This window comes from Dromiciops gliroides, chromosome 1, assembly GCF_019393635.1.
Source record: "Dromiciops gliroides isolate mDroGli1 chromosome 1, mDroGli1.pri, whole genome shotgun sequence".
NCBI classification, from domain to species: Eukaryota; Metazoa; Chordata; class Mammalia; order Microbiotheria; family Microbiotheriidae; genus Dromiciops; species Dromiciops gliroides.
Window position 1 is genome coordinate 180,901,241 of NC_057861.1, and position 27,216 is coordinate 180,928,456.

The 27,216-nt window shown below is 39.5% G+C and overlaps 1 protein-coding gene across 6 annotated transcripts in view; it reads right to left on the reverse strand.

Moving 5' to 3' along the window:
• The window catches only part of KIF13A (kinesin family member 13A), a 340,629-nt gene that overhangs the window by 35,702 nt on the left and 277,711 nt on the right, over positions 1 to 27,216 (reverse strand). For 4 of the 6 annotated variants that reach the window (XM_043967499.1, XM_043967488.1, XM_043967482.1 and 1 more), the window contains 9 exons: positions 18,815 to 18,977; positions 17,938 to 18,078; positions 15,345 to 15,494; positions 13,636 to 13,800; positions 11,684 to 11,857; positions 4,992 to 5,143; positions 4,719 to 4,851; positions 4,361 to 4,507; positions 299 to 337 (listed from right to left, as the gene is read on the reverse strand). In XM_043967499.1, coding sequence (XP_043823434.1) covers positions 299 to 337; positions 4,361 to 4,507; positions 4,719 to 4,851; positions 4,992 to 5,143; positions 11,684 to 11,857; positions 13,636 to 13,800; positions 15,345 to 15,494; positions 17,938 to 18,078; positions 18,815 to 18,977 — 1,264 coding nt within the window. The remainder of the gene's footprint in view (positions 1 to 298; positions 338 to 4,360; positions 4,508 to 4,718; positions 4,852 to 4,991; positions 5,144 to 11,683; positions 11,858 to 13,635; positions 13,801 to 15,344; positions 15,495 to 17,937; positions 18,079 to 18,814; positions 18,978 to 27,216) is intronic. The other 2 variants (XM_043967504.1, XM_043967494.1) reach the window with 1 other exon arrangement.

The following is a 27,216-nucleotide window of genomic DNA, read 5'->3' on the forward strand; positions in this document are numbered from 1 at the left end:
GTCCTTACTGTATCTTTATTAAGGTCCCCCATGTTGAATAGCTAGGTCATTCTTTTATTTAGGACATCTTTATGAGCTAATTATTGAAATATAAAAAATGCTGTCAGGTTATAATTTACGAAAAGATAGAGATCTCCCCAATACCATCATATTTCTTGATTAAAAACACATTCGCCACCACGGAAGAGTTGCCCTTCCTTGTTTTGATGTTCCTCCTCCTCCCTACCCTCTATTTTTCAATTTCGGCAGTTAGCATTAGCTGTGCCCCATGCCACAGGATTGACAGCAGCAGCAATACCTGATAACTATCCATATCATCACCATCCTCATCATCTCTCTGGTAGGAGAAAATAAACACAAAGGACACGCATTTTTCTCAAGCAGCACTCGTGATGGGGAAGTCTTCACCTTATGTGTGCATTCTTACAGAGCTACATATGTCATCACAGGGATGAAACAGAACATTCGGCGAATTTTATTATTTTTATACAATTATTAATGGAATTTAAAGTGATAAAAGAATGAGGCATTAAACTCTCCTGGCCATGGGAAGGAATAAATCCCTGCGTGCTAGGGCTTAGGAGACTGATTCAGCAAGAACTTCAATACAAACTTATTGACCGATAGTGAAATGTAGAAAGCATTTTGCAAATGCAAAGGACAGGTACATTATTCAAATAAAAGCACAGCATCATGGTAGGTTGATGGAGTTATCTGTTTCCCATGTTAATCAGCACTGATGTTGATGAGAAAACAACACATGTCCCAAATACTTGATACAATATTTCAACAGAATAATTCAGTGACTAGGCACCATTGTAAGAATCACCTGTTTAACTGAAAGGTTTTTGGCTTTGTTAGAATAAATAACACAATTACTATAGTGCTATACCAGACAGTGTTTACAAATTGGGAGCAGAAAACAAAACACATCTATAAAAGTTTCACATTTGCTTTAACATTCAGATTTTTTTTTTTTTAGCTTAAGCTGCATATATCAATGGCCTGCCTAAGTTCAGAGCTAGGTCCATGACACAAAATGAAATTATGAAATTTTTGAATACATCTGAGATATTTGATTGCCAATTTTCATTATTTAAAGAAATGTACATATTATCAGCCTAGAATGCTTGAATTAGTGGTATAAATGACTTCATACATAGCCAGGTTTCAGCCCTCCCTCTCCCCAGGAGATGAAGAATGGTTCTTTAGGACTGTCCCCTGTATACATTTAAGAACATTTGAGGAAAACCTAATCATCCCCATAGTGGACCCCAAGTCTGGGTCATTAATACACATAATTCTCTAACTTCTATTCTCCACCATCTATGATGAGTTAGAGGTGGCCAAGCTTTATAATTAAATGTAAGGCTATTTAGACATATTGCTACCACTTCCATTTATATACCAGTGTTTTGTCCTGTTTCTTTACTTTTAGAGAAACTTAAACATTGCTCTTATGTAAGAACAGTCTACTTTCAATTAGGCATTTTAAAAAACACCATTATTTCAACTTAGTTTATTCATCTATTGAATAAATATTTATTAAATTTCTATTACATAAGAGTCTCTGGATTATGAGTGAGATGAATCTTGCTTTAATAGATGCAATTACAATTCTGAGTGCACTGGTCCCTCTTAAATGAATATTCCATACCACATTAGAATCACTGAAAGCTACCATTAGCTAGAAATGTAAAACAGTCATGTTATGGATTGGTGCTTAATAGGATCCCAGATTTAAAACTGAAAGGGACTTTATGTACTTCATAGACCATCTAGTCCAACCGTCTCATTTTATAAATAAGGAGACTGTGGCCTAGAGAGGTTAAGTACCTAGCCTAAGATCACACAGGTAGTAAGTGCCAAAAGGCAGAATCTGAATTCAGGTCTTCTGATTATAAAGCCAGAACTCTTTCCACTGTGCCATACTACGTGTCTTGTCTTTTTCTTTTCTTTCCTTTTTTCTTTTCTTTTCTTCTCTCTCTCTCTCTCTTTCTCTCTTTCAAAAGGTACAAGTGAAAGACCTTTCAGCAAAAGAAAAAAAGGGAGAGAATACCAACTAATATCTATTTTTCTTTTTCAGTAGGTACTATACTTTTTTTTTTTAAGTGAGGCAATTGGGGTTAAGTGACTTGCCCAGGGTCACACAGCTAGTAAATGTCTGAGGCCGGATTTGAACTCATGTACTCCTGACTCCGGGGCCGGTGCTCTATCCACTGCGCCATCTAGCTGCCCCGGTACTATACTTTTACCAAAAAAATGAGTCAAAATAACTAGGTCACACGTGGCAGTCTGGCTCAGCAACTGTCTTCTTTTTATTTTGATGAAACCCAGCTCTGACAAAAATGTAAAGATTCATTTGAAAAAAACCAAACAAACAAAAACAAAACACATAGGAAATTTTCCTGGCATCCCTAAAATAGAAATTTAAGTTAGTTGGTTGTAGCATTATTTTTTTGTGTGTGTGGGGCACTGAGGGTTAAGTGACTTGCCCAGGGTCACACAGCTAGTGTCAAGTGTCTGAGGCTGGATTTGAACTCAGGTCCTCTTGAATCCAGGACCAGTGCTTAATCCACTGCACCACCTAGCTGCCCCTAAGTTAGTTGGTTGTACTTATAGGTCATGCACCTGAGACTTAGTGGTTCACTTGTTTGTCTAAGGTTAAATGATAACCAGCAATTTAGTGGCAGAATTAGAATGACAAAGCTCTGAACCTCATTCTTAATTTCACAGGCAGAGAGTGAGCTGTTGTAAACCCAAGGGTGAATGAATGGAGAACTTTTTTATGCTTTCAGAGGGGAGGGGGAGGGGACATCTTCCAGTGCTTTTAGCTACTCTATTATTACATCCACCAGGCCTTGCAAACCTGAGCGAAAGTTCAGTTGGAGGGTAGGGAAGCATGGGCTGATAGGGGCATAGTTTTCTTAACACTATTCACCATTCAGGAAGCTTTAACTCAGAGCCAGATTTGTCAACATACTTAGATTTGTCTGCTATGCAAGTTTGAGGTTGTCTGAGTCAGAAAACAAATAGAAGTGGCTGGGCTTAAGTCCAATTTTCTTGGAGGAACTAGAGGAGAGAAAAGAAAAAATGTTTTTCTTCTATCCATGGTTCCTTGGGTTGAGATGTACATGAATCCAAACCAGAGAATTTAATACTTCAATTATATTGGAATAATTCTCAAGTGGTAAAATAGGTATTTCATGAAATATATCGCCTCTGGGGCAGCTAGGTGGCATAGTGGATAAAGCCCTGGCCCTGGATTCAGGAGTACCTGAGTTCAAATCCGGCCTCAGATAGCTGACACTTAACTAGCTGTGTGACCCTGGGCAAGGCACTTAACCCTCACTGCCCTGCAAAAAAAAAAAAAAAAAGTATTGCCTCTTCCAGGCCTGTCAGGGATTATTTGTTAATATTCTACCTTATTCTTGGGCAGTTAGGTGGTGCAGTAGATAGAGCACGAGGCTTGAGGAAGACTTAAGTTTCTGAGTTCAAATCTGGCCTCAGATGCTTACTAGGTGTGTGACCCTGGACAAGTCATTTAACCCTATTTGCCCCAGTTTCCTCATCTGTAAAATGAGCGGGAGAAGGACATGGCAAACCATTCCAGTATCACCGCCAAGAAAACTCCAAGATGGGGTTAGGAAGAATCAGACATGACTGAAACGACTGAAAAACAAGCCTTCTTCTTATGGAATGATTAAAGTACTAAAGGGGGCAGATAGGTGGCACAGTGGATAAAGCACTGGTCCTGGATTCAGGAAGACCTGAGTTCAAATCTGGCCTCAGACGCTTGACACTTACTAGCTGTGTGACCCTGGGTACATCACTTAACCCTCATTGCCCCACAAAAAACCAAACCAAAACAAAAATAAAGTACTAAGAAAAAACCCATTATTTTTGCTTCTGAAGGTTTTTTTCATTGTTTTGAAATGCTGAATCACCCTCAGACTTACTAAACAGAAAATACCTTGAGTTCATCTCTTGGTTCTTTTGCTATGGCCACATACAGCTGGCAAGTTAGGCCAAAAAGTGAAAAAGTCTTCGGAGATGGATGGATAGACACTACAGTAGGGTAGTGAAGTTTAATATACAACATGAGTCATTTTAAAAAGAACCACACACAGTAAGAGATATATTCTACATTATATAACCATAATATTACAGTTTCTAGCAAAGATCTAAATAAAAGTTAGAAATGGCAACTATAAACAAACCTAAATTTTGAGTAATCAAACTGTTATGAAGGTTCATTTCATTCCCAAATAAATCTTCAATACAATTCTCTAACCATTGCCTTTTACTCTCAACTAACCAGTCCCCTTTAAAAATCTCACTTCAAACCCTGCTTCCTTACCTGGTAGCTATCCAGTCCTCTTTGGAGTTTGGTAGATCTTGCAGTTACACAGCCAATAGAGACAGACAGAATGGCTTCCACCATAAGTGGCAATGTACCAGAATGCTGAACAGGCTTCACGGTTACCTGAACTCTACGGGAATGACCCTGCATAAAATAAGAAATGGGGGTGGTAGTGAGGAGAAAAGGGAGGAGAAGGAATGCAGGAATGAGGGAAGGGGAAAGAAAGGGAAGGAAAGAAAGAGAGAGGGAAGGAAAGAAAGAGAGAGGGAGAAATGCAGGTGTTTGAAACTGTCGAGAAAGTCAAGGCAATACATGGAAGAATGCAGTGGATGGGGAGAAAGTCCAGATACAATACCTGTCTCAGCTGAAAGACACCCCCGGTATTCACATCTTTTGCCTGATGGAGTTCCACTGCAGCATATTCCCCCATCTCATTAAGTTCGAGTATGGAAATCCACATTTCTATTCTTCGAGTGACTTCATTCCATCTACAAGGACAACATATCAGCCAATGATGCCTGTAGCACTCATGAGCACTGGAGAAATGCTATGCTCACCAATACAATAAGCCGCCCCTATGAAACTATCAGTCTCGTCCCAAGCCTAGGCTTAATCACCAATCACAAACCTGTCCTGGAGTGTTCTTGTTTTAGCATGAAGAGAATCAACTTCCCAGATGGACCTTCCATTTCCAGTACATCTATGACCCCACACTTCAATTGCAAGAGCTCCATCTGAAATAAACTCCAAGAATTCTTCTGTGACATTTACTACATAGTCCTAGAACACGGAGAGAAGGGATCAACAGGGCAGAAGAATGAAAAATAATTTCTATGACACTTTTAAATAATCTTAGTCGCATAAAGATTTTGGCTCTTATCTTGAAATCATCCCTCCTGTTTTATAAGTTGGGTACATGAGTGCTATCAGGCTCAGCTGATGTATTGGTTGGTTTTGCTGAAATGCTTCCCATCTCCTTTTGTTTTTGTATTCTTTCTCACAAGAGATGGCTTAATGGATATGGGAGGGCTATATATGAAAAAATTTAAAAAGTAAACAGGATGGCACAGTGAAAGCACATAGGATTCAGAGTGGAAGGACTCAGGTTCAAATCTCAGCTCTGCCACACATTGCTTCTGTAACACTAGTCAAGTGAGTTAATTTCTCTGGGTCAGGTATAAAGAGAAGGGTTGGACTCAGTAACCTCTAAGATCCCTTCCAATGCTAAATCTATGAGCCTAGGAAGGTGACTTAAAAACAAAAGACATAAATGTTGTTTTTAAAGTAAACGGCAGGGGGGGGGGAAGATGGGAAATTAAACGGAATGATAATCTACCCCAATCCTTTCCCATTTGCCAATAAGGAAACTAAGATGCCAAAAAGTTAGAGAACTTGGCATACCCAATTAATGAATCAACAGGTATTTACTTAGGACCTACTGTGTATTAAGTACCATGATAGGTGCTGGGTATACGTGTTAAAAAAAAAAAGGCTACACATAGTATTCACAAGGAGCATAAATTCTAATGGTGAAGACAAGAACATATGAACATGTATACATTATAAATATAATTAACAAATTTCAAATATAAGCTAGTTTGAGAAGGAAAGCAATAGCTTTTGAGAGTTCAGCAAAGGCTTCATGCAAAAGATGGTGCCTGAGAATTCTAGGAGTTGAACATGGCCAGAGAGCAAAGGTGCAGAGATAAGAAAGAGAGTGAATGCTGAGACTGCATCATAGAGTATGGGAGGGGAAGGAGAGTAATGTCCGGTAAGCTAGAAATAGAAATTTCAGAGCAGGGTTGTAAAGAGCTCTAAAATCTAAACAAAAATTAATTTTCTATCCTAGAGGCAATAGGGAGCCACAGGTATTTACTGATTAGGAGAACAACATTGATAGATTAGATTTGCTTTACTGTGTCTTGGTTTCTCATAAATTCACTAGCTTCCATTTGTTCAATCCTAATTCTTAGGCAGTAATTTTCTTCAGAGAGCTTTTGTATCTTCTTTCCCATTTGGTTTTTCAAGCTGTTGACTTTTTTCTCATGACTCTCCTGCATTGCTCTCATTTATCTTTCCAGTCTTTCTTCCACCTCTCTAAATCTTCCTTCTATCATCTCTCCTACTTTCTCTTCAAAGTCCCTTTTAAGTGCTTCCATGGCCTGGAACCAATTCATATTTTTCTTGGAAGACTTTGATGTAGGGGCCCTGAGATTGTTATCCTCTTCTGAAGGTGTACCTCCATCTTCCTTGTCACTAAAGAAACTTTCTGTAATTCTCAACTTTCTTTGCTTGCTCATCTTGCCATTTTTTACTTGACTTTTAACTCCCTCTAACAGTGGGGCCCTACTTCCAAGCTACACTGTCCCGAGCTTCAGAAGGTCCCAGGTGTTTCAGTTTGAGGGAAGGCAGGTTTTTCTCTCAACTTGCCTGTTCTCTGGTCAGAAGATAACCTCAAGCCAACTTACTAATTAACCAGCCAGCAGAACTTTGTGTGCTGTGGTGGTTCTTAGCTTTGACGAGCCTGTGCCCCTCCCCTACCTGGGCCTCCTGCTGCTCAAGATTTCATCCTGGTTCCCCTCTGGGGTGGGATAGTGGAATTCACCTGAGGTCCCACAGAAACCCCTGTATATTCCCCCACGGCCAGCCGTTCAGTCCTCTAACCCAACCATAAGCTTAGTTCCAGACGATGCTGGTGCTGCAGCTGATTCAGAGGCTCAGGGGTAAGTTCCTCTGGCACTGCATGCCTGAGGTCTGTGTTGGTGTGATCATGGGGCTGGACTCTATTCACAGCCCAGAATGGCCCCCTCTAATCTGTCTCTGGCTGGAAAAATAATCTCAGCCTGTCTTTTTGTGGGTTTTGCTGCTCCAGGGGTTGTTTTATTGCTGTTTTGGGAGTAACTGTGTCAGGAACTCTGTGCGTTTTAATGTCTTTCCTCTGCCATCTTGGCTCCACTGCAACACTGCCAACATTAAATCTACCATTTATGTTCTAAACAAATACAAACTTCACCTTGTTATTTCCCTCCTCAAAAGTATTTTGATAAAACAGAAGAATCAATTATCTCTGAGTAGCAAAAATATTGTGAAAGTAGAAACAGCAAGAAAGTTAAGCTAATGCATAACTGAGATATAGAAGGATAGTGGTGCCTTCAACATAAATGGGTAAGTTTAAAAGAGTAGAGGACATTGGTGGTGAGGTAATGAATTCAGTTTTGGACATACTGATTTTAAGATGTACCCAGGACATCCTGAAATGTTGAATAGACAATTGGTGACATGAGACTGAAGCTCAGGACAGAGACTAGGGCTAGATATATAGATGTGGGAAACATTTGAATAGAGAGGAAAGGTAAACCCATGGAAGATGGGGGGGGGGAGAGAGAGAGGGAGAGGGAGAGGAGAGAGGAGAGAGGAGAGAAGACAGAGAGAAGAGAAAAGAAAAGAAAAGAAGGCCTTGGATAGAACTATAGGGAACACAACTTTAGAGTGAGAAGTGATCAGACAGACAGAAAGAAAATCAGAAGACAGTATACAGTAGGAGACTGGTCAACAGTGTCAAATGTAGCACAGAGGTTGAGAAGGATTAGGATGGAGAAAGAATCACCAGATTTAGAAATTAAGAGATTTTAGAGGCAGCAGTTTTGTTGAGTGATTTGATTTGAAGCCAGATTACAAAGGGTTGAAAGGTGAGGGAGAAGAGGGTAAGTGGAGATAGCTTTGTCAAGGAGTCTGGATGAGAAAGGCACAAGAAATATAGGATGATAGTTGCGGCAGGAGCTGCAGCTCCCGTATTGGACTGCATGGCCACACTGTGGCCTGTGGCTCTTCCAGGCGCTGATCCATGGTTGTCCTTGACTGGCAGAAGCCTACTACTACTACTAGCTATGGAGACAAGGTTTCCTTCACTGTCAAGGAGAAGGGTTCTTTCTTTGTGAGACTGGTAGAAAGGCAGAGAGTGTGAGAAATCATATCAAGGAGTTTTGAGAAGAATGGAATAGGGGAGAACTCACAGTGAATAGCCTCAATTTTCTTAGTAAAGAGCCAGCCAGTGTCCTCAGATGAGAGGGACAGGGGATGGGGTGGTTATGGGAGGCTTGAGGAGGCAAGAGAAAATTTGGCATTGCTCCTATGAGGAATGAAATTGGGAATCAATTAGGGGGAAAAAAACTGCCTTGATGTGATAAGGTTTCAGTCAAGATTGGATACCATGAATGCATAACATACCTAGTCAGCAAGCTTGTAAGACTTCCTCCAGGCATTTTCAGCCACTAGTCAATGGGACTGAGTTTGGCAAGAGAAGAACAGCTACAGGACAAGTTTGGAATGGATTCAAAAGCATAGGGCAGTACAGAGTTAAAATGGCTAACTACTAAAAAGGCAGGAAATTGAAATCAGAGCACAGGTAATGGACTGAGAAAGTATTAAGGAATAGAGAAAATGGAGATAGGCTTAGAAGGGGTGATGCATAGGAAGATTTGAAATGACAGGAAATTATGGTCAGATGGGTTTCAAATGAAGGAAGGGAAACACTTGTGGGTAATGGTGAAGTCTAGTGTGTGATCTAAGTGTGGTTACACAGCAAATCTGTGGTAAAGCCTGGGAAGGGCACCCAGGTCTCTTGGCTCCCAGTCAAGACACATAAGAGAACTAGAGATATATGGACATACAAAAGACTAAGGTAAAATTTAAATCTTTAAATTTCAAGAGGAAAGATATAGTTTAGGTATTAGGAAGGACTTCATGAGGAAAAAAACCAGTTAAAAGAGGAAGCTACAGAATTCCTTTTGCAAAAGATATTTAAAAGAAGAATATAAATTACTTTCTTGCTTAGGTACTTTCTGTCCTAGGTTTGCCGTACCTTTGAGGTATCTTGCAGTCCAATGTTCACTGATTAATAGGCATTACCAATTTTAATTGATGATGGCTACTGGCTATATTCAATTATTCATGTTTTATTTTGTTTATAAAAATTCATAGGTTAAAAAGTTTTAAGTTCTAAATACAGTATTAGAAAGTATACCTGAATCTCTTATTGCCTCCCATGCTTTTTATTTCTTACTGAAATTATAGCCTATTTCCTCTGGTCTGATACACAGTAGATACAGGGCAAAATTTTCTGGACTTTGTAATAATTTGATATGATAGAGTGAAATCAAAGAGAACACCATGTTTTTGAACCTAAGGTATTAGGTGAATGAAGGTGACAGCGGCAGTAACGGGACTCAGAAGTTGAGCAGATTCATGTGGAAAGAGGAGTTAAATTTTGGACATGTTGGATTTAAAGTGTCAATGAATAGAGATGTTCTATAGACAACTGCAGGTTCAGGCCTGGAGCCTGGAGAAAAGGTTAGGACTGGAAGGGATCATTGAAATAATTTAATCCAATTTCCTTATTTTATTTTATTTTGGTGGGGCAATGAGGGTTAAGTGACTTGCCTAGGGTCATACAGCTAGTAAGTGTCAAGTGTCTGAGGCCAGACTTGAACTCAGGTCCTCCTGAATCCAGGGCTGGTGCTTTATCCACTTCACCACCTGGCTGCCCCCCACCCCCGCCAATTTCCCTATTTTAGAAAAGAGGAAGGTGATGCCTAGAAAAAGTAAATGACTTGACTTTTGTCCCTTAACTGGTTAGTAGCAGGTGACATCACTTTTACTCAAAAAAAGGTAAAGAAATGGGCTTTATGGCTTGAAGAAGCCTGGAAAGGCTAACAGTCTTTAAATGTATGAATGTTTGGCACAGGTGATAATAAGCTACAAAGCCCACAAGATTCTGCCACTGAAACATCTCTTGCATCTGTTGCTTTCTCTCTTTTTCCATTACTACTACAGTCCCTCATTACCTCATGCTACAACTATTGCAATAGCCTTTTTTGGAAAGTATTTTTTTAATTAAAAAAATTATTTTCACTTCCAATTTCTCTTTCTCCCCTCCCCTACCCATTGAGAAGGCAAGAAATATGATATCCATTATACATATGAAATCATGCAAAACACATTTCCACATTAGTCATGTTGTGGGGGGAAGGGACAACAAAAATAAAGGAGAAAAAATATGCTTCAATCTGCACTCAGAATCCATCAGTTCTCACTCTGAAGGTGTATAGCATTTTTCATCATGAGTCCTTTGGAACTGTTGGAAATCAGAAGTGCTAAGTTTTTCCACAGTTGATTATCATTACAATACTTGCAATAGCCTCTTTTTTTGTTTTTGTTTTTGCTGGGCAATGAGGGTTAAGTGACTTGCCCAGGGCCACACAGCTAGCAATGGCCTCTTAACAAGTCTACCCATCTCCTTTACAATTCCTGTCCACCAGGGGCAGCTAGGTGGAGCAGTGGATAAAGTACCAGCCCTGGACTCAGGAGGACCTGAGTTCAAATCCAGCCTCAGACACTTGATACTTACCGTGTGACTCTGGGCAAGTCACTTAACCCTCACTGCCCTGCAAAAAACCCAAAACAAACCACCACCACCAACAACAATAAAAAACAATTCCTGTCCACCCTTGAGTCCTCTGCTTATAACCTTTCAATGGCCACCCTATTACCTACTACATACATTTCAAATTTCTTAGCTTAGCATTCAAGATCACTGATAATACAAGACCAGGTTACTTTTTTAGCCTTATCTCCAACTACTCTCTTCCACGTATTCTAAATTGACTTAGTCATAGACCACCCATTCATGGCTCTGACATTCCTGCCTCCATGCTTTTGTTCACACTCTTTCCAATGTTTGGCATGTCGTTTCCTAACCTCTGCCCACTCATGTTTTGTAGCTCAATTCAAATTTTACTTCCTCCAGGAAGCCTTCACCAACTCTCTCATAAATATCTTTCCCTTCCTCAAGAAACTCTCATAACACTTGTTCATCTCTCATTTATATAATTATGTATTTTTATTAGAGGTAATGAGGTATGTGTCCTATTTACCAGCTAAAACATATGCTCCACGAATGTAGGAACTGTCTTAGTTTATCAAAGACATGATGATGTAGAGGCAGAAGCACCTGTGTTTGAATTCCAGCTAAGATTAATTAATAGCCGTTTGACCTTGGGAAATGCACGTAACCCCTCCACAAGCTTCAGCTAGTATTCTCATCTATAAAATGGGAATAATGTTATCTGAACCTATTTCGCAAGGTTGTATCAAGTGAAATAAAGTATGTAAAGCACATGACAAAACTTAAGGTGCTAAATGAATTTGGGCTATTATTATTATTATTATTGTTAATTGGTCTATCTCCCCTATTGCCTAGCAGAGTATTCTCTCTGTAGTAATCATTTAATAAATGTTTGTTGAACTAAATGAAACCGATACCTCACAGTGAGAAAAAGTGACTGTAAACTGAGGTTCCTTGGATTGTGGGGAGGGCACATCTGGATCAACCACTGGAGCTGCCACTGTTGACCCACACTGGTCCCAGAACGTGTATTGACAGAAGACAAAATTTGAGAGATTAAGGGGTATCCCAGTTGCTTCTTTAATTTTTACCTGAGGAAATTTAAAAAAAATGTAATGCAACTTCAATAAAGACAGCATTTACCTGAAAAATATTTCTTCTTTCCATAGCCTTCAATGTAAATGTAAATCGTGAAATGTATTTTGATGTCCAGAAGTCTTGCCCTCTTCATCTCTGCCTCCTAACTTCCTTGGATTCCTTCCAGTCTCTGCTCAAGTCCCACCTTTGGCAAGACACCTTTTCTGACCCCAGTGCTAATGCCCTTCCCTCTGTTCATTACCTTTAAATTACTCAGTACATAATGTGAGAAAATAATAATTTTTTTTATTTTTAGCAGATTCTTTTTTATTAAATGACCTAACCACAATATTATTAAAATAAAAATTGACAGCAGTGAAATATCATGGCATAAGGGATAGAAGGAGGAGACTTGGAGATGAGAAGACGACCCTGGGCTCAACTCTTCATTCAGTTCTGTGACCATGGGCAGCTTGGCCGAGAAAATAATTATTAATAATGAGTTTTGGGGGGACCCAGGGACCCCACTCTGGAAACTTTAGTAAGGTGAGATTAGCCACACTTGGACTTCATCTGCCTTGCCCTTTAGAGATGGTCTTTTTGCACACTTCCCTATTAGGTCATAAGTAAAGCTCATTTTAATTTGGACCACCCTCGGGTCATGTCAACCAATGGAATTGAATGATGCTAGCCAATTAGCTTTGATCGGTGTGTAAGAGTCACTGCTATAGTAAGAGGAAAAGAGACTGAGATCACAAGGTGAATGCCATTCTGGGTGGCATGCTGGGGGAGGAAGGCTGTCCGGTTTGTGGGCGCTCTCCTCTTTAGATAATGTAGAGTCTCTGAACTCTGCCTGGGGCCATGTGCTCTCTCTTAGAGACAATACAGTGCTGGGGGTCGTTAGGCTTGTGTTCAATGCGCTCAGTGCTCTCTCTTGCGCCAGAGATGCTCTTGAACTAGCCACTCCCCCTCTCCTCTCTTTTTCTGAGACTCTTCATACTGGGTATGTAACTAGTGGGGAAGTCAGTCAGACGCATGGTCAATACTTTAGTAATATGTGATCTTAATAATAAATACGTACTGACAAAGTGGTACAATAGCCTTTAATTTATAAGTAGCAATATTTTTAGAAAACCCCAGCCTAGGTCCCCATGATTTAAACAGCAACGGACTAGTCCCACAATATTTTAAATGACACAATAACTTCTTTGTACATAATTGTATATTGTGTCTCCCATTCAACTGTGAGCTCCTTCAACACTGGAACTGTCAAAAGACAGTTCTCTCTGGTCTCCAGAACTTAGAATAGCTTCCACCATGAATGGCAGTGTACCAGAGTGATACAGACTGCTCAATGCAACATCTGGAACAAAGTAAGTACTTAGCAAGTTGATTGGCTGACAAAACCAATCAGCCATTTTTCTCTCTGATGTTACATAGCACGTTTTCACTTATTACCTAGATAATATCTATGCCATAATTCTCAATCGGAAACACATATTTTTAAAAATATCGTACACACAGAAAAAAGTCTCCTGACCACTATACCTAGTTTTTGGTATGGCTGCAAGCTTTGCTAGGAAAAAACTCATGGAACCTTATAAATTACATTGCATTTTTTAGGTAAAGCAAACCATCTTAGAAAGAGCTACACATTTAGATTTTGCATCCATTATCAAATCATGTAACTTTAACTGTCTCAAGTGAAAACTATCCCTTGCTCGATTAGCAAATATTCCATTTACAAAAGAGATCACCCACCTACAACCACCCTCCCCACCACTCCGCTCACCCGGCAGGTCAGCTTTTTGACCCGGTGGATGATATCGCCACTGCTGTCCATGACTTCAAGGCTCCCACTCTCACTAGAGTTCTCTGAGGAGTCATCACCTTCGATCACACGCTCTGGAACCACTCCTGTGACACGCATCACTTCAACATGTAGGCGTCCTGCAACCTGGGGCAAAAAGACTTTAAGTGGCTGAAGGCTGTGAAGGGTACAACCAGAACTGTCAACACTGCTACAACCATGTAATAAACCATGGGTGGCTCAGGACTTTACTCCTCAAGGGCAAGGACTACATCTGTTTTAGCTGCTTTGTACAGTGTCCAGGTACCACATTCAGGATGGGTATCATGGATACAGGTTGGCTTAATGAATAGTATTTGACAATAAAGAATAATGGCTAATAATAGTAGTTAGTATTTACATAGTGCCTTAAGATCTGCGAAGAGCTTTATCATATATTATCTCAGGTGATTCTTCCAGCAACCCTGATAGGTAGAACATGGGGGAAATGGTAACACAAATTTGTTAAAAAGAAAACAGAAGGGGAGCAGCTAGGTGGCACAGTGGATAAAGCACTGGCCTTGGATTCAGGAGGACCTAAGTTCAAATCCAGCCTCAGACACTTGACACTTACTAGCTTTGTGACCCTGGGCAAGTCACTTAACCCTCATTGCCCAGCAAAAAGAAAAGAAAAGAAAACAGAAAAAGCATATGGGGAATCATAAGGCATTGTTTCCATTCATTACAGGAGTCTACTTTTGACACTGTGGAGTAAAAGCAATTAATGGTCCCCATTGTCTGTGAGATGTCCAGGGAGGAATGGGTAAGCATAGAACCACTGTGTACCTGCTACAGTATATTGTAATCTGCCAGCCGCTTCCACTTTGGTCAAGTGATAGGGTACCAAGGTACAGTAGTATTTCTGGGGAGTCAAAGGATAACACTTTGAATGCTGAAATTTGGTTCTGTTACTCTAATGATGAAAAGAATGGAACTAATGAAACGTATAAAATAAAATAAAAGCCATTTGAATTTCAGCACAGTATGGGAATGGTTGAAATCTGTAACTAAATTGGCTAAATAATTGAGCTGTATTAGTAAAAAAGCAAAACCAACAACCATGAAAGGTTAACAGTGGAGAGATTTAAACTGGCTTATCTAAATACTCAGAAGTTCAAAGCTTGGTGATCTTTCCCCAGTATGTCTACTGTGTCTCAAGCTGAGGCATCTTTTGGGTTTTGGGGCTTGAAGATACAGTGGGAAGGAGAAAAGGCAATCAAAACTTTGAGATAAAGATAAGGGTTTGAAAAGAGATATTCTGAAAGAATTCACAAAGGTCAGTCAAGTTATAAAGGACTCCCTGCTCAGATAAAAAAAAACCAAAAACCAAAAAACAAACTTTAAGGTCAGGGAAATAAAATATAACTCCCTAAACAATTTTAAAGAAATATCTTAATCCTGGAAATGGAAAAGAAAAAAAAAAGGAAAACTAAAATAACTGGGATAACAGAGAATTTTTCTCAGATAACTGAGGAAAAAAAAAGTCATGGCCCAGAAATCATGACTTCATGGTCTAAGCTATTTATTCAAGTTTTTGGTTTTATTTCAAGAATGATACGTATGATGAAAAAACGTTTAAAAACCACACATTGCTAAGGCAGTTAAAACTCAAATCACAAGCAAGTAGATAACCAACATTTCTTTGCCTTTACCTCCCCCTGCTGGCTGATAATGGGAACTGCATACTGAAGCTTCACATCATAGAAAAGGCACTCCAGGAAGACATTAGCTACGCCGATTAGGTTATGGTTTTCTTGTGCTTCGTAAAAGGGGTCCCCTCGTTTACCGTAGAGTCTTTTTACCTTTGGGGAGAAAGAAAATAAATGTAAATAAGCATTATTTGGCTTATTATATAGAGCACTGAACCAGGAGTCAGGAAAATCTAGCCTCAGATACTAGTTGTGTGATTGGCCAAGTCACTTAACCTCTCTCTGTCTCAGTTTCCTCATATGTAAAATGAAGTTAACAACAGCACCTACCACTCAGAGTTATTGTGAGAATCAAATGAGATCATTTTTGTAAAGTGTTTTGTTAACTTTAAAGCAATATTACTATTCTTATTAAAAATATTTATTAAAGGAGTTTTTCTAGGGTAATAATAAAAAAGGCTGAGTCAAAGCAATAATTAAAGCAGAATAATCATATGTGATTTACTTCCTCATTTCTGAAAATGATGAAGACAAAGACAGACAAAACCATACTAACATCATAGGTTTATGGAAAGACCTGAGAGGTCATTTAATCCAAACCATTCATTTAAAAGAGGAGGAAAACTGCCCCAGCTCACAGTTAGGCAGAGCTGGAATCTCCGTCTGGATCCCAGCATTCCCCTGCACTCTTTAATTATTCCCTAATCTTCTTTCCTTTTAATTCTCTGTTTCTGCTTCCCCTTCCTAACCCCTCCCCTCTATGATTACCTGTAGACTCATAGGATTTAGAGAGAGTTTAGAGATCACTTAGTGCTTAACCCCTCACTTTAGAGATTGGAAAACTGAGGCCCAGAGAGGATAGGTGACTTGCCGAAGGTCACACAGCAGATATGAGACTTAGAACCATATAGTTTTGACTTTAAAACCAGTGCTTTTGCACTACTGACTAGCTGTTTCCACATACTGCTCAATAAACTTTTACTATGTGCCAGGAATTATGCTATTCATCAGATGCTAACTTGTACCTCACCTTTTACTTCTAGTACTACAGGACCAAACTTAATTTCCTATCTGGTAAGCCACCAGTACACTCTCAGTAGTTGGAAGAGTGTTATAGGCACTGAAATTTCTTTTTCTTTTTTTTTTTTTGTGGGGCAATTGGGGTTAAGTGACTTGCCTAGGGTCACACAGCTAGTGTCAAGTGTCTGAGGCAGGATTTGAACTCGGGTCCTCCTGAATCCAGGGCCAGTGCTTTTATCCACTATGCCACCTAGCTGCCCCTGGCACTGAAATCTTGTTAATGAATTCCATGGTATCTGACCCCAGAATGGATCTTTTCTAGGACTTATAAAACAATAAGAAAAAACTAAATCGGGGCAGCTAGGTGGCGCAGTGGATAGAGCACCGGCCCTGGAGTCAGGAGCACCTGAGTTCAAATCCTGCCTCAGACACTTGACACTAGCTGTGTGACCCTGGGCAAGTCACTTAACCCCAATTGCCTCACTAAAAAAAAACTCCAAAAAACTAAATTGCTTTTGTTTTACTGCATTTGACTCCAAAAATGTGGTAGAAATACAGTCAAGCAAGTAAAAACAAATGGTTAACTCAACTCTGAACAATACAATGACCAACTAAAATTCCAGAGGTGATGAATTCCAAGCTATGCACCTCCTGCCACATGAAATAATGGCCTCAGGGTGTAGACTGAGATGCAGTTTTGTGACATGGCTAATGTGAAAATTTATTTTGCTTGACAACGCAGATTTGTTACAAGGCTTTGTTTTCCTTTTTGGGGTGGGGAAAGAAAATTGAGGCTTGTCAATAGAAAATGAATTTAGGTGCTCAATGGAAGGGATAAAGGCTTGGACATGAAAAAAGAAAACACTGTTTTAAGTCCTGTCTCTAACACTGATTAACTGTGTGATCATGGGGGCATGCCATTAATCTCTTTGAACTTCAGTTTCCTTATCGAAAAAATGAGCATAATAATACTTGTATTACCTGTTAAGTTGCAATGGGATAAGATAGGTAAAGTATTTTGCAAAGCTTACAGTGCCATTTAAATCTCAGCTATTATGACTTCTAGTAATTTTTTTTTTTTTTTTTGGGCAGGGCAACGAGGGCTAAGTGATTTGCCCAGGGTCACACAGGTAGTAAGTGTCAAGTGTCTGAGGCTGGATTTGAACTCAGGTCCTCCTGAATCCAGGGCCAGTGCTCTATCCACTGCGCCACCTAGCTACCCCAGCTATTATGACTTCTAATAATTATTAGTAAATTATAGCTCATATTTTTAGGGATACCACTGATTTAACCTAGTATTCTTCCTAAAGTTGCTTTTATCTGATATTCTCTTTGCTGAATGTTCACTTTTCAGAGTATCTACAAAAGCAAGCATGTGTGTGCAGTATAAGGGCTTCCATGGGCTTCCATATATGTGGATATCTACATACATATCTCTCTATATGTATACATATACACATATACACACATATGCATACAAACACATGTTTGGGGTTTTTTTTTCCAGATAGTCTTATAATTTTAATTCTATGATTGAAATGCTACAAAGTGCCACCGTATGGCTTTGTTTGCTTACCTCAGGAACCTTCTCTTTCCATTCTTGATAGAGGTCTCTCATGTCAATCAGTTTATTCTCCAGCTTCTCAATGTTCCACACTTGGGTGCTTTTGCCTTTTCTTCTCACTTGAATTGCTGGTTCACTCACTATGGCACCTCTCTGTGTTACCCACATACACACACAAAGATGAATTCCTTAAGTGATATTACTACCCAGTGTAAGAAAACCCCCACCCCAGCATCTTTCTTTCCAGCATGTAGGCTAGATGTCAGCTATACGATGAGAGTGTATGGGTTCTCTTTAACAATTTCCCTGTGAGTAGCAAAAGTCTCTCTCAAATCCAAGGACAGGGAAGTTCCAAGTCTCTCCAAAAAGTCCAAATCAGACCTAAATCTACAGAAGTTATTTAGTCAATTGCCCTGTTTAAAGAGGGAGGGGACAACAAATGAGGAGATGCTCATTAAATTTTTAATTTAAAAGGATTAGATGCTTCTAACACAGCTGTAAGGCCACTGAGAATGAGAGGTTTTGAACACTTAGTCACCACTAGTCTTCCTTCATTACAGAACTCCTATTTTTTAATACATAGCATAAATACCTAAATTCAAGAAAATGAAACTTATGTAAGAGAAAACTATAATTATTTTCAACAATGCAGCTTTGAAATATAGGGATTTCCATTTAGGTGATTAAAGACCCAAGAATATAATTTAAAAACTAAATAAGGTGCATTGCTGAAAATCTTAGCAGATGTGGATGTGAAGTAAGTATAGCTCAATACTCTGGGCTCAATGTCCCCCTTTAATGGGTATTTAGGGATAACAATTTTTGTACTTTAATACACTTTCCCATCCTCATTTCACTCTTATTTTTCTTATAAAATGGTTCCTCTTACCTTTCTGTTGGCACTGAGATTTGCAGCAGGGATCTGAAGAGTCACTTGGTAATCAGTAAGCTTGTTCATTTCCTCAGCTAAGAAGTTTGCTTCTCTCACCAGGGTGTTGGCTTTTACCAGCTGCTCTCGTAATTTTGCTAGGCTCTGCCGGAAAAGCTCATCTCTGTGTTACAGGAAAGAGAAGATTAAAAACTTGAAAAAAATCGACAACTACTCTTAAAACTGGTACCATTAAAAAATAGGAGAGAACGAATTCTCTACAACTTAAGAATAAATTCAAGTTGTGAATTAAATGAAGACCACAATATAAATTATTCCACGTCCCATAGTCCTTTGGTATGATGGAATAATCAACAAGGATTGAACTTCAGAAGACAAATGCTGTCTAGGATTAAGCGGTATATGTTTGAAGGGAGATAAAAGGGAGAGAAGCAGAAAGGCTTCCCACACAACTCTCATCTGAATAGTTAAAGATTATTTGAAAATGGACATCTTTTATTTTTTTTTCATTAAGCAAGTATCATCTTTGGATAAAACACCAGCCCCTGGATTCAGGAGGAACTGAGTTCAAATCCAGCCTCAGACACTTGACACTTACTAGCTGTGTGACCCTGGGCAAGTCACTTAACCCTTATTGCTCCACAAAACAAAAAAACAAACAAACAAAAGAAAGTATCATCTTGAACACTGCCATCATAAATAATAAACTAATTTTTCTCTTTGGTAAATGCTGGTTTCTTTTTTTTTTTTCCTTCAAGAAAAACCTTGCTTAGAAGCAACCATGTGACTCAAAGATTTCTGACATGAAACCTAGAAACAGTTTACAGCTGGATTTCATTATAGATTTTGTCTGGCATTATTAGGTGGGCTTGTTAGTGTAAAAAAAAATTCAGTACTAGCTAATTAATCTGGAAAAATTTATAATTGTGCGCTATATGAAACATTATTATATGAAAAATTATAATTGGGTTGTAAGTCCCTTCGTGGTCGCCATTCAAATGTGGAAATATTTTAAATGACTGGGGCTAATTTGGGGGGACTAATCTGACTGGAGGACTAATCTGGGATTATTGTCTATCCAACTGCTATTAATTTAATGTGGGCCATTTATAAAGTTCCACCACACTGCTCCACTCCCAAAATTGATAAGCAAAAGATTAAGAAGCCTCTTAACTAAATAATCAAAGCAGAGTTTATTTATGAGATACTATTTAAACATAAAAATAGAGGGAAACAATATGTACAACCTGACTGCCTTCTGGACGTCTCTTTTCACCTGCTGGGCCTGGAACTTTTTTAATACAATAAGGGCCATTGCTGCCTCTTGCCTTAGGGTATGTTCCACTTTCACTACTCAGGTCCTTTATTCTAACTCAAAGCCCCTTTCACTTTGTCTATCCCCCTGCTTCTAACTTTCCTCTCCTTACTGTTCTCTTAATCTTCACTTTCTCCAACCTGTACCCTATGCTGACCGCTTCTGTGCTCTCCAGTGCCTCCTGTTCTGTCTGTCTGCTCCGTCAGTCTTGTCCTTCACCTCCTTTGCCACCCCTCTCCTCCATTCTTCTAATCTTGTCCACTGGCCCCTCTGAGTCTAATTCCCAGGTCTATATATATTTTCCTTTTCTCCTCTCAAATCTTGGGGCTTTTTGCGCCCCCACAGACCAAGTTAATCCACCATCCAGGGCTGGGGCTGGGGCTGGGGCTGGAGGGACACTTGAGCATCACGTGCCTCAGCACAGGCTATGCCAGAGCCCAGACTGGACAAGCCCAGGTTCTTTGGGATAGATCCGCTCAGGTCAGAGGGATCTGGGGGCTTTTTCCCCCCAGCTGTCTGACCTGGCGTATCATACAGCCCACAGGGTTTTTGGCTCAGATGAAGTGGAGAGGGAGGGGCACCAGCACCTCCCACACAGAAGAGACCCAGAGGACCTAAGGCTTTCTAATCTCAGCCCAAAGGTAGGGTCCCCAAATCAAAATAAATTTCCACATTAGTTAATCTCTCAATTTCTTGACCATTCTCTCCTCTCACAAACTTCAGAGCCTGCCTCCTTTCTAAGAGTTCTGTGGGGAACAGAAAATCAAGAGCTTCCCTCCCTTTTCATTGTTTCACAAATCTTACAAGAAGGCATCTCTTAAAGCTGATGTATGACCTACAATATACTGTACATTATTGACACTGGCTTCCCTATTTTTATTTTTATTTTCTTTCTTTTCTCTCCCTCCCTCCTTCCCTAACTCCCCCTTCCTTCCTTCTTGCAAATTGATTGGGGTTAAGTGACTTGCCCAGGGTCACACAGTTAGTGTCAAGTATTTGAGAACAGATTTGAACTCAGGTCCTTCTGACTCCAGGGCTGATGCTCTATCCACTGTGCCACTTAGCCGCCCCGCCCCCCCCCCCATTTTTCCTACAGGTACTAGTAGTTACCCTGTAGTACTTGATTCATATTCAACTCCTTCCTCTGACCCAAATTCAATCAATGTCTCACAACTGTCACTTTCCATTTCCACTGCCACCACCCAAATTCAAGGGCTCAGAATATCCTATAGAGGCCTGCTCCAAAAAACTTTGGATTAGTTTTCCTGCCTTTCATTTCTTCCTGCTCTGATGCTTCCTCACCAAAACTGTGCTTTGATTGTTTTGTTCCTGCCCTCAACAATCTGAAACAGTTCTCTACTGCCCACAAAATATTGTATATATTTCTTAGCCTAGCATTCAAAGGCCTTCACAAACTAGATTCAACCAAACTTTTTTGCCTTATTTCCTACTACTTTCCTACATGAACCCATAAAGAGGGGACTTGGCAGGGACGTGATAACACTTTATGTATTTGAAAGGCTTTCCTGTGGAAGAGGGATTAATTTTATTTTGCTTGGCTCCAGAAGTTAGTAATAGGAACAACAGGTGGAAGTCACAGAGAGAGTATCCATGCTTTAAGCTCATTATGAAAAAACCAAGCATCATAATTATTAGAATCATCCCAAAGTGTAATATCTTCCCAGATCATCAAGGGTCTTTAAACAGGTGCTAGATGATCACTTGTTTGAATATTCAAGCACTCCTGTTGGGGAATGAGGGGCTAGGTGACCTCTGAGGTGCCACTTAACCCTTCTCTTTTTAATTCTAGCCAACTCTTCACCGTCAGGTGAACATGTCTTACAATTTCTGCTCATACATTACTTCTGGTCTCCTCATTTAGGACCTTAACTTTGAAAAAGAACATAATTGTCATCAAGTCCAAATGTCTTTGTGCAGGACTGTCCTCTATGGGATTTGGGACAGGTGGTCATCCAGACTACCTGAATGTATCGAGCAATACAGGATATAGGTTCATGAAATCATCCCCTGCATTTTTGGATGGATCTGATTGTTTTATTGTTTGTTCTTATACTCAGCTGAAATCAGTGTCTTGCGACTCCCATTTATTGTTTTAGTAGTTTTCAGTTAAGTATTTTTTTTTTTTGGTGAGGCAATTGGTGTTAAGTGACTTGCCCAGGGTCACACAGCCTTTTGTTTAGTAGTTTTGTAGGACTTGTTTAGGGACCGAACCTGTGACTTCATTGGTATAGGGAATTCCCAGATGAGTAGTCGACTAGTATAAGGTGGCATGTTTTCTGCACTTTATAATCTTAGAGTTTCCTAGAGTAATGAGAGGTTGAGTAATTTGTCCAGTGTCACAGGAATATGTGTCAAAGATGGGAATTGAGGGGACAGCTAAGTGGCACAGTGGATAAAGCACCAGCCCTAGATTCAGGAGGACCTGAGTTCAAATTTGGCATCAGAGACTTGAAACTTACGAGATGTATGACCCTGGGCAAGTCACTTAACCCCCATTACCTTTCTTCTTCTTCTTTTTTTTTTTTTTAAAGATGGGACCTGAATGAAGGTCTTTCTGGTTCCAAAGTCAGGTCTCTGTCTATTGTGCCATGCTGCCTCTCTGAAGATTAGGTTCACAGAGATTAAATTTCTTACCATCAATTATGATTGGGAGAGCCAAAATTCAAACCAAAACTTTTGGAAATCTCATTCTTTTCTTGCTTTGAATACACTTTTAAAAAGCCCTTGTTTTGAACTTACTGTTTTTTGAAGCATTAGCTTATTTTGGACAGTAATCGTTCATCACTATAATTACAAAGTCCGTCTCACTTTCACATTCATCCCTGATTATGTTCTCCACCTTCCATTTTTTTGTACTCCTCCACCCCTCTGTCTCTCTGTCTCTGTCTCTTTCACTCTTACTCTCTTGATAATCAGGGTTAAGTGACATGCCCAGGGTCACATAGCTGGTAAGTGTCTGAGTCCAGTTTGAACTTGGGTCTTCCTGGCTTCAGGGCTGGTGCTCTATCCACTGTGCCACCTAGCTGCCCCTTACATTTTAAAAAAAAAATTAGAGTTCATCAGAGTGGAGCCACATCAACAAGTTCACATATTTTTACTTCACCCCCCCCAAACAGATTCCATTAGAATTGTATTGTCAGAATTTCACTACTGAGAGATTTCCATGCCTCTTGAGTTGGTTTCCCTTTCAGAGTTCTTGGCCATGGCACCAGGACTATTACATCTTTAAAATTATAGGAGAATTTCCCCTGGGTTGCATGTATGTATGTAAGAGTGTTTATATGTGTATGTGTGTGTATGTACACATAACCATTAACATCACTTCCTCTTGGCTCTCACAGACTCTACGATGATATGATTATCCCTCTCTAGCAAGGTTCCTGCTTCTTCTACTTTATGGATTCTTTGGTGAGAATTAAATAAAAACAATCCATTTCTTTCTCTGTGTTTTGTAAGATTAAAGTGCTTTTAAAAGGAGAGAAGGATTTCAGTAGGGTAAAGCATATATTTATATACTTATGCAAATGTACATAGGAGGCAGAAGAGAATAGGATCAGGGAACCAAGAGTCCAGTTTAGCTGGAAGATGGTATCTGAAGGGAAGTAGGGTGAAATAAGACCAGAGAGGTAAGTCAGAGGTAGACTGCAGAGAGTCTAAATGCCAGTCTAAGGACTTTGTATTTGATAAGGCAGCAGAGAACTGCTGAAAGTTCTGAGTAAGAGAGTCACATTGTCACACTTGTGCATTGATTATTTTGGCAGCTCTGTGAAGGACAAATGTAGGGAGGATGGAAATGGGGAGAACAGTACAGAGGTGATTACAATTCTCCAAGTGAAAGGTAATGAGGAGCTAAACTAGGGTGATGGCAGTAAAAATGGGAAAGAGGAGAAAAATATGAGAAATTTAAGGTAAATGTGATAGGAATTTAGCTAATGAGTGTGGTAAGGAAGAATTGGTCAAAGGTAACTTCAAGTTTAGATCATTTGAAGGAAAGCGATACTTTCTTTTTTTTGTTTTGTTTTGTGGGGCAATGGGGGTTAAGTGACTTGCCCAAGGTCACACAGCTAGTAAGTGTTAAGTGTCTGAGGCCAGATTTGAACTCAGGTACTCCTGAATCCAGGGCCGGTGCTTTATCCACTGCGCCACCTAGCTGCCCCCTAAAGCGATACTTTCAATAGAAGTAAGGAAGTTGGGAAGAGAGGCAAGTTTAGTGGGGATAATATGGGGTGTAGAGATGGTGGATTTAATTTTCAACATGCTGGGTTAAAGGTGCCAGCACTACATCTAGTATGGAACAATCATATACTACCAGCTACACAATCTTGTCTCTGACTGTTCAAATTTTACCTATCTCCCCAAACCTAACTCAACTATCTATTCCTCTATGAGGTATTCTCAGCTTACAGTGATCTCTCTTCTTAACAACCATAGCACATATGCCATTCAATTGCTGATTTAAACCATATATATAAAATGTTTTATAATTATAATGTTTTTTGAATTTGTGATAAATTCTTCCTTAAATAATTGTTTAACTTTTTGCATGCTTATTTTATGGGTCCCGCCCCCTCAACTGTTTTGTATATCTCTTTTTAAAATTAGAGTTCATCAGAGTAAATCCACATCAATCTTTTCACATACTTGTATTTTTCCCCATTGGACTTCCTGAGAATTATGGTGGCATAATTTCACTACTGCAAAATTCCCATGTCTCTTGAGCTGTCTTCCTTTTTAGAGTCCTTGGCTCTATGCCCCCATGTCTTAAATTTCTTTGAATCTTATAAAATTTATCTTTTTTTCTTACATATTATTCTCATATGTTTTTTCTCTACTTAGATTGCAGTCTTCTTGAGGGTAAGGAATGTTTTTGATATCTCTTTGTATCTTCCATAATGCCTTGCATATAGTACTACACACATAAGAGACAATAGATACAGTATATCTCCAAAGCCTCAATGTAGTTTAGAGCTTTAAATAGCACAAATATACTTGATTAAATAGTGGAAATTTTCTAGAATGACTGAGAGCTTACTGCATACTGTTAGATGAACCACATTAGATAAATGGTGTTGTCTTCTTAAAAGCTTCTTTTTGCTTTATCTTTACTCTGAAAATCACAGCAAAATAAATACTGCAAGTGTTATCTCTAAAAGACATTTTTTTTTGGGGGGGGTGTGTGCAATGAAGGTTAGGTGACTTGCCCAGTAGTAACAGGTAGTAACTGTCAAGTGTCTGAGGCCAGATTTGAACTCAGGTCCTCCTGAATTCAGGGCCGGTGCTCTATCCACTGTGCCACCTGGCTGCCCCTAAAAGACATTTTATATAATAATTCCCTTCCTATTCCTTTCATTTTCCAGAAATAAAGCCATAATGAAAATCAACCTAAAGTTGAGAATAAAAAAAATATTGTGGCATGTAAATAACTTAAGGCTTTTCTCATTTTTGTTTCTTACATTGAACTAAAATACATCATATTTTAAAATCACTTACATCATTTAATGAACACTTTGCTTTTTGTTTCTCTCTTCTTAAATGAATGGAAAGCAAATTAAGAGGTAATGCAGCTAAATGGCCACCAGGTGGCGGAGTAGATAGTTCTTTCTCCACAGTGCTACCTAGCTGCCCACGGGTTCTGAAATCTTTTTGTTGCTATGGGTACCGTTCCCAGTCTGGAGAAGTATGTGGACCCCTTCTCAGAATAACATTTTTTTAAAAACAAATAAAATAAAACACATAGGATTGCAAAGAAAAACTGTTCTACTGAAGTATTTTTATCAACATATATATATTTTTTTCGATTAACATATCTGGGGGCAGCTAGGTGGCACAGTGGATAAAGTACCAGCCCTGGATTCAGGAGGACCTGAATTCAAATTTGGCCTCAGACACTTGACACTTATTAGCTGTGTGACCCTGGGCAAGTCACTTAATCCTCACTGCCCCACAAAACAAACAAACAAAAGAAAGTATCATCTTGAATACTGCCATCACAAATAATAAACTAATTGTTCTCTTTGGTAAATCCTGGTTTCTTTTTTTTCCTTCAAGGAAAGCCTTGCTTAGAAGCAATCATGTGACACAAGGATTTCTGACATGTAGCCTAGAAACAGATTACAGCTGGATTTCACTATAGATTCTGGCTGGCATTATTAGGTGGGCTTGTTAATCTCTCCAATTCTTGAATAGCTTCCATTCTCTCCTCTCACAAACTTCAGAGCCTGCCTCTTTTCTCAGAGTTCTGTGGGAAACAGAAAATCAAGAGCTTCCCTCCCTTTTCATTGCTTCACAAATCTTACAAGAAGGCATCTCTGTAAGGTGAAGTATGACCTACAATATACTGTACATTATTGACACTGGCTTCCCTATTTTTTTTCTTATTTTCTTTCTTTTCTCTCCCTCTCTTATTCCCTCCTTCCTTCCTTCCTTCCTTCCTTCCTTCCTTCCTTCCTTCCTTCCTTCCTTCCTTCCTTCCTTCCTTCCTTCCTTCCTTCCTTCCTTTGTTCCTTCCTTCCTTCCCTCCCTCCCTCCTTCCTTTGTTCCTTCCTTCCTTCTTGCAAATTGATTGGGGTTAAGTGACTTGCCCAGGGTCACACAGTTAGTGACAAACATTTGAGAACAGATTTGAACTTAGGTCCTTCTGAATGAAGCTCTATCCACTGTGCCACTTAGCTGCCCCTTTATTTTTCCTACAGGTACTAGTAGCTACTCCGTAGTACTCGATTAATATTCAACTCCTTCCTCTGACCCAAATTCAATCAATGTTTCACAACTGTCACTTTTCATTTCCACTGCCACCACCCAATTTCAGGGGATCAGAAATCCTATAGAGGCCTGCTCCAAAAAACTTTGAATTAGTTTTCCTGCCTTTCATTTCTTCCTGCTCTGATGCTTCCTCACCAAAACTGCTTTGATTGTTTTGCTCCTGCCCTTAAACAGTTCTCTACTGGCCACAAAATAATGTCTACATTTCTTAGCCTAGCATTCAAAGGCCTTCACAAACTAGTTTCAACCAAACTTTTTTTTTGCCTTATTTCCTACTACTTTCCTACATGAACCGATAAAGAAG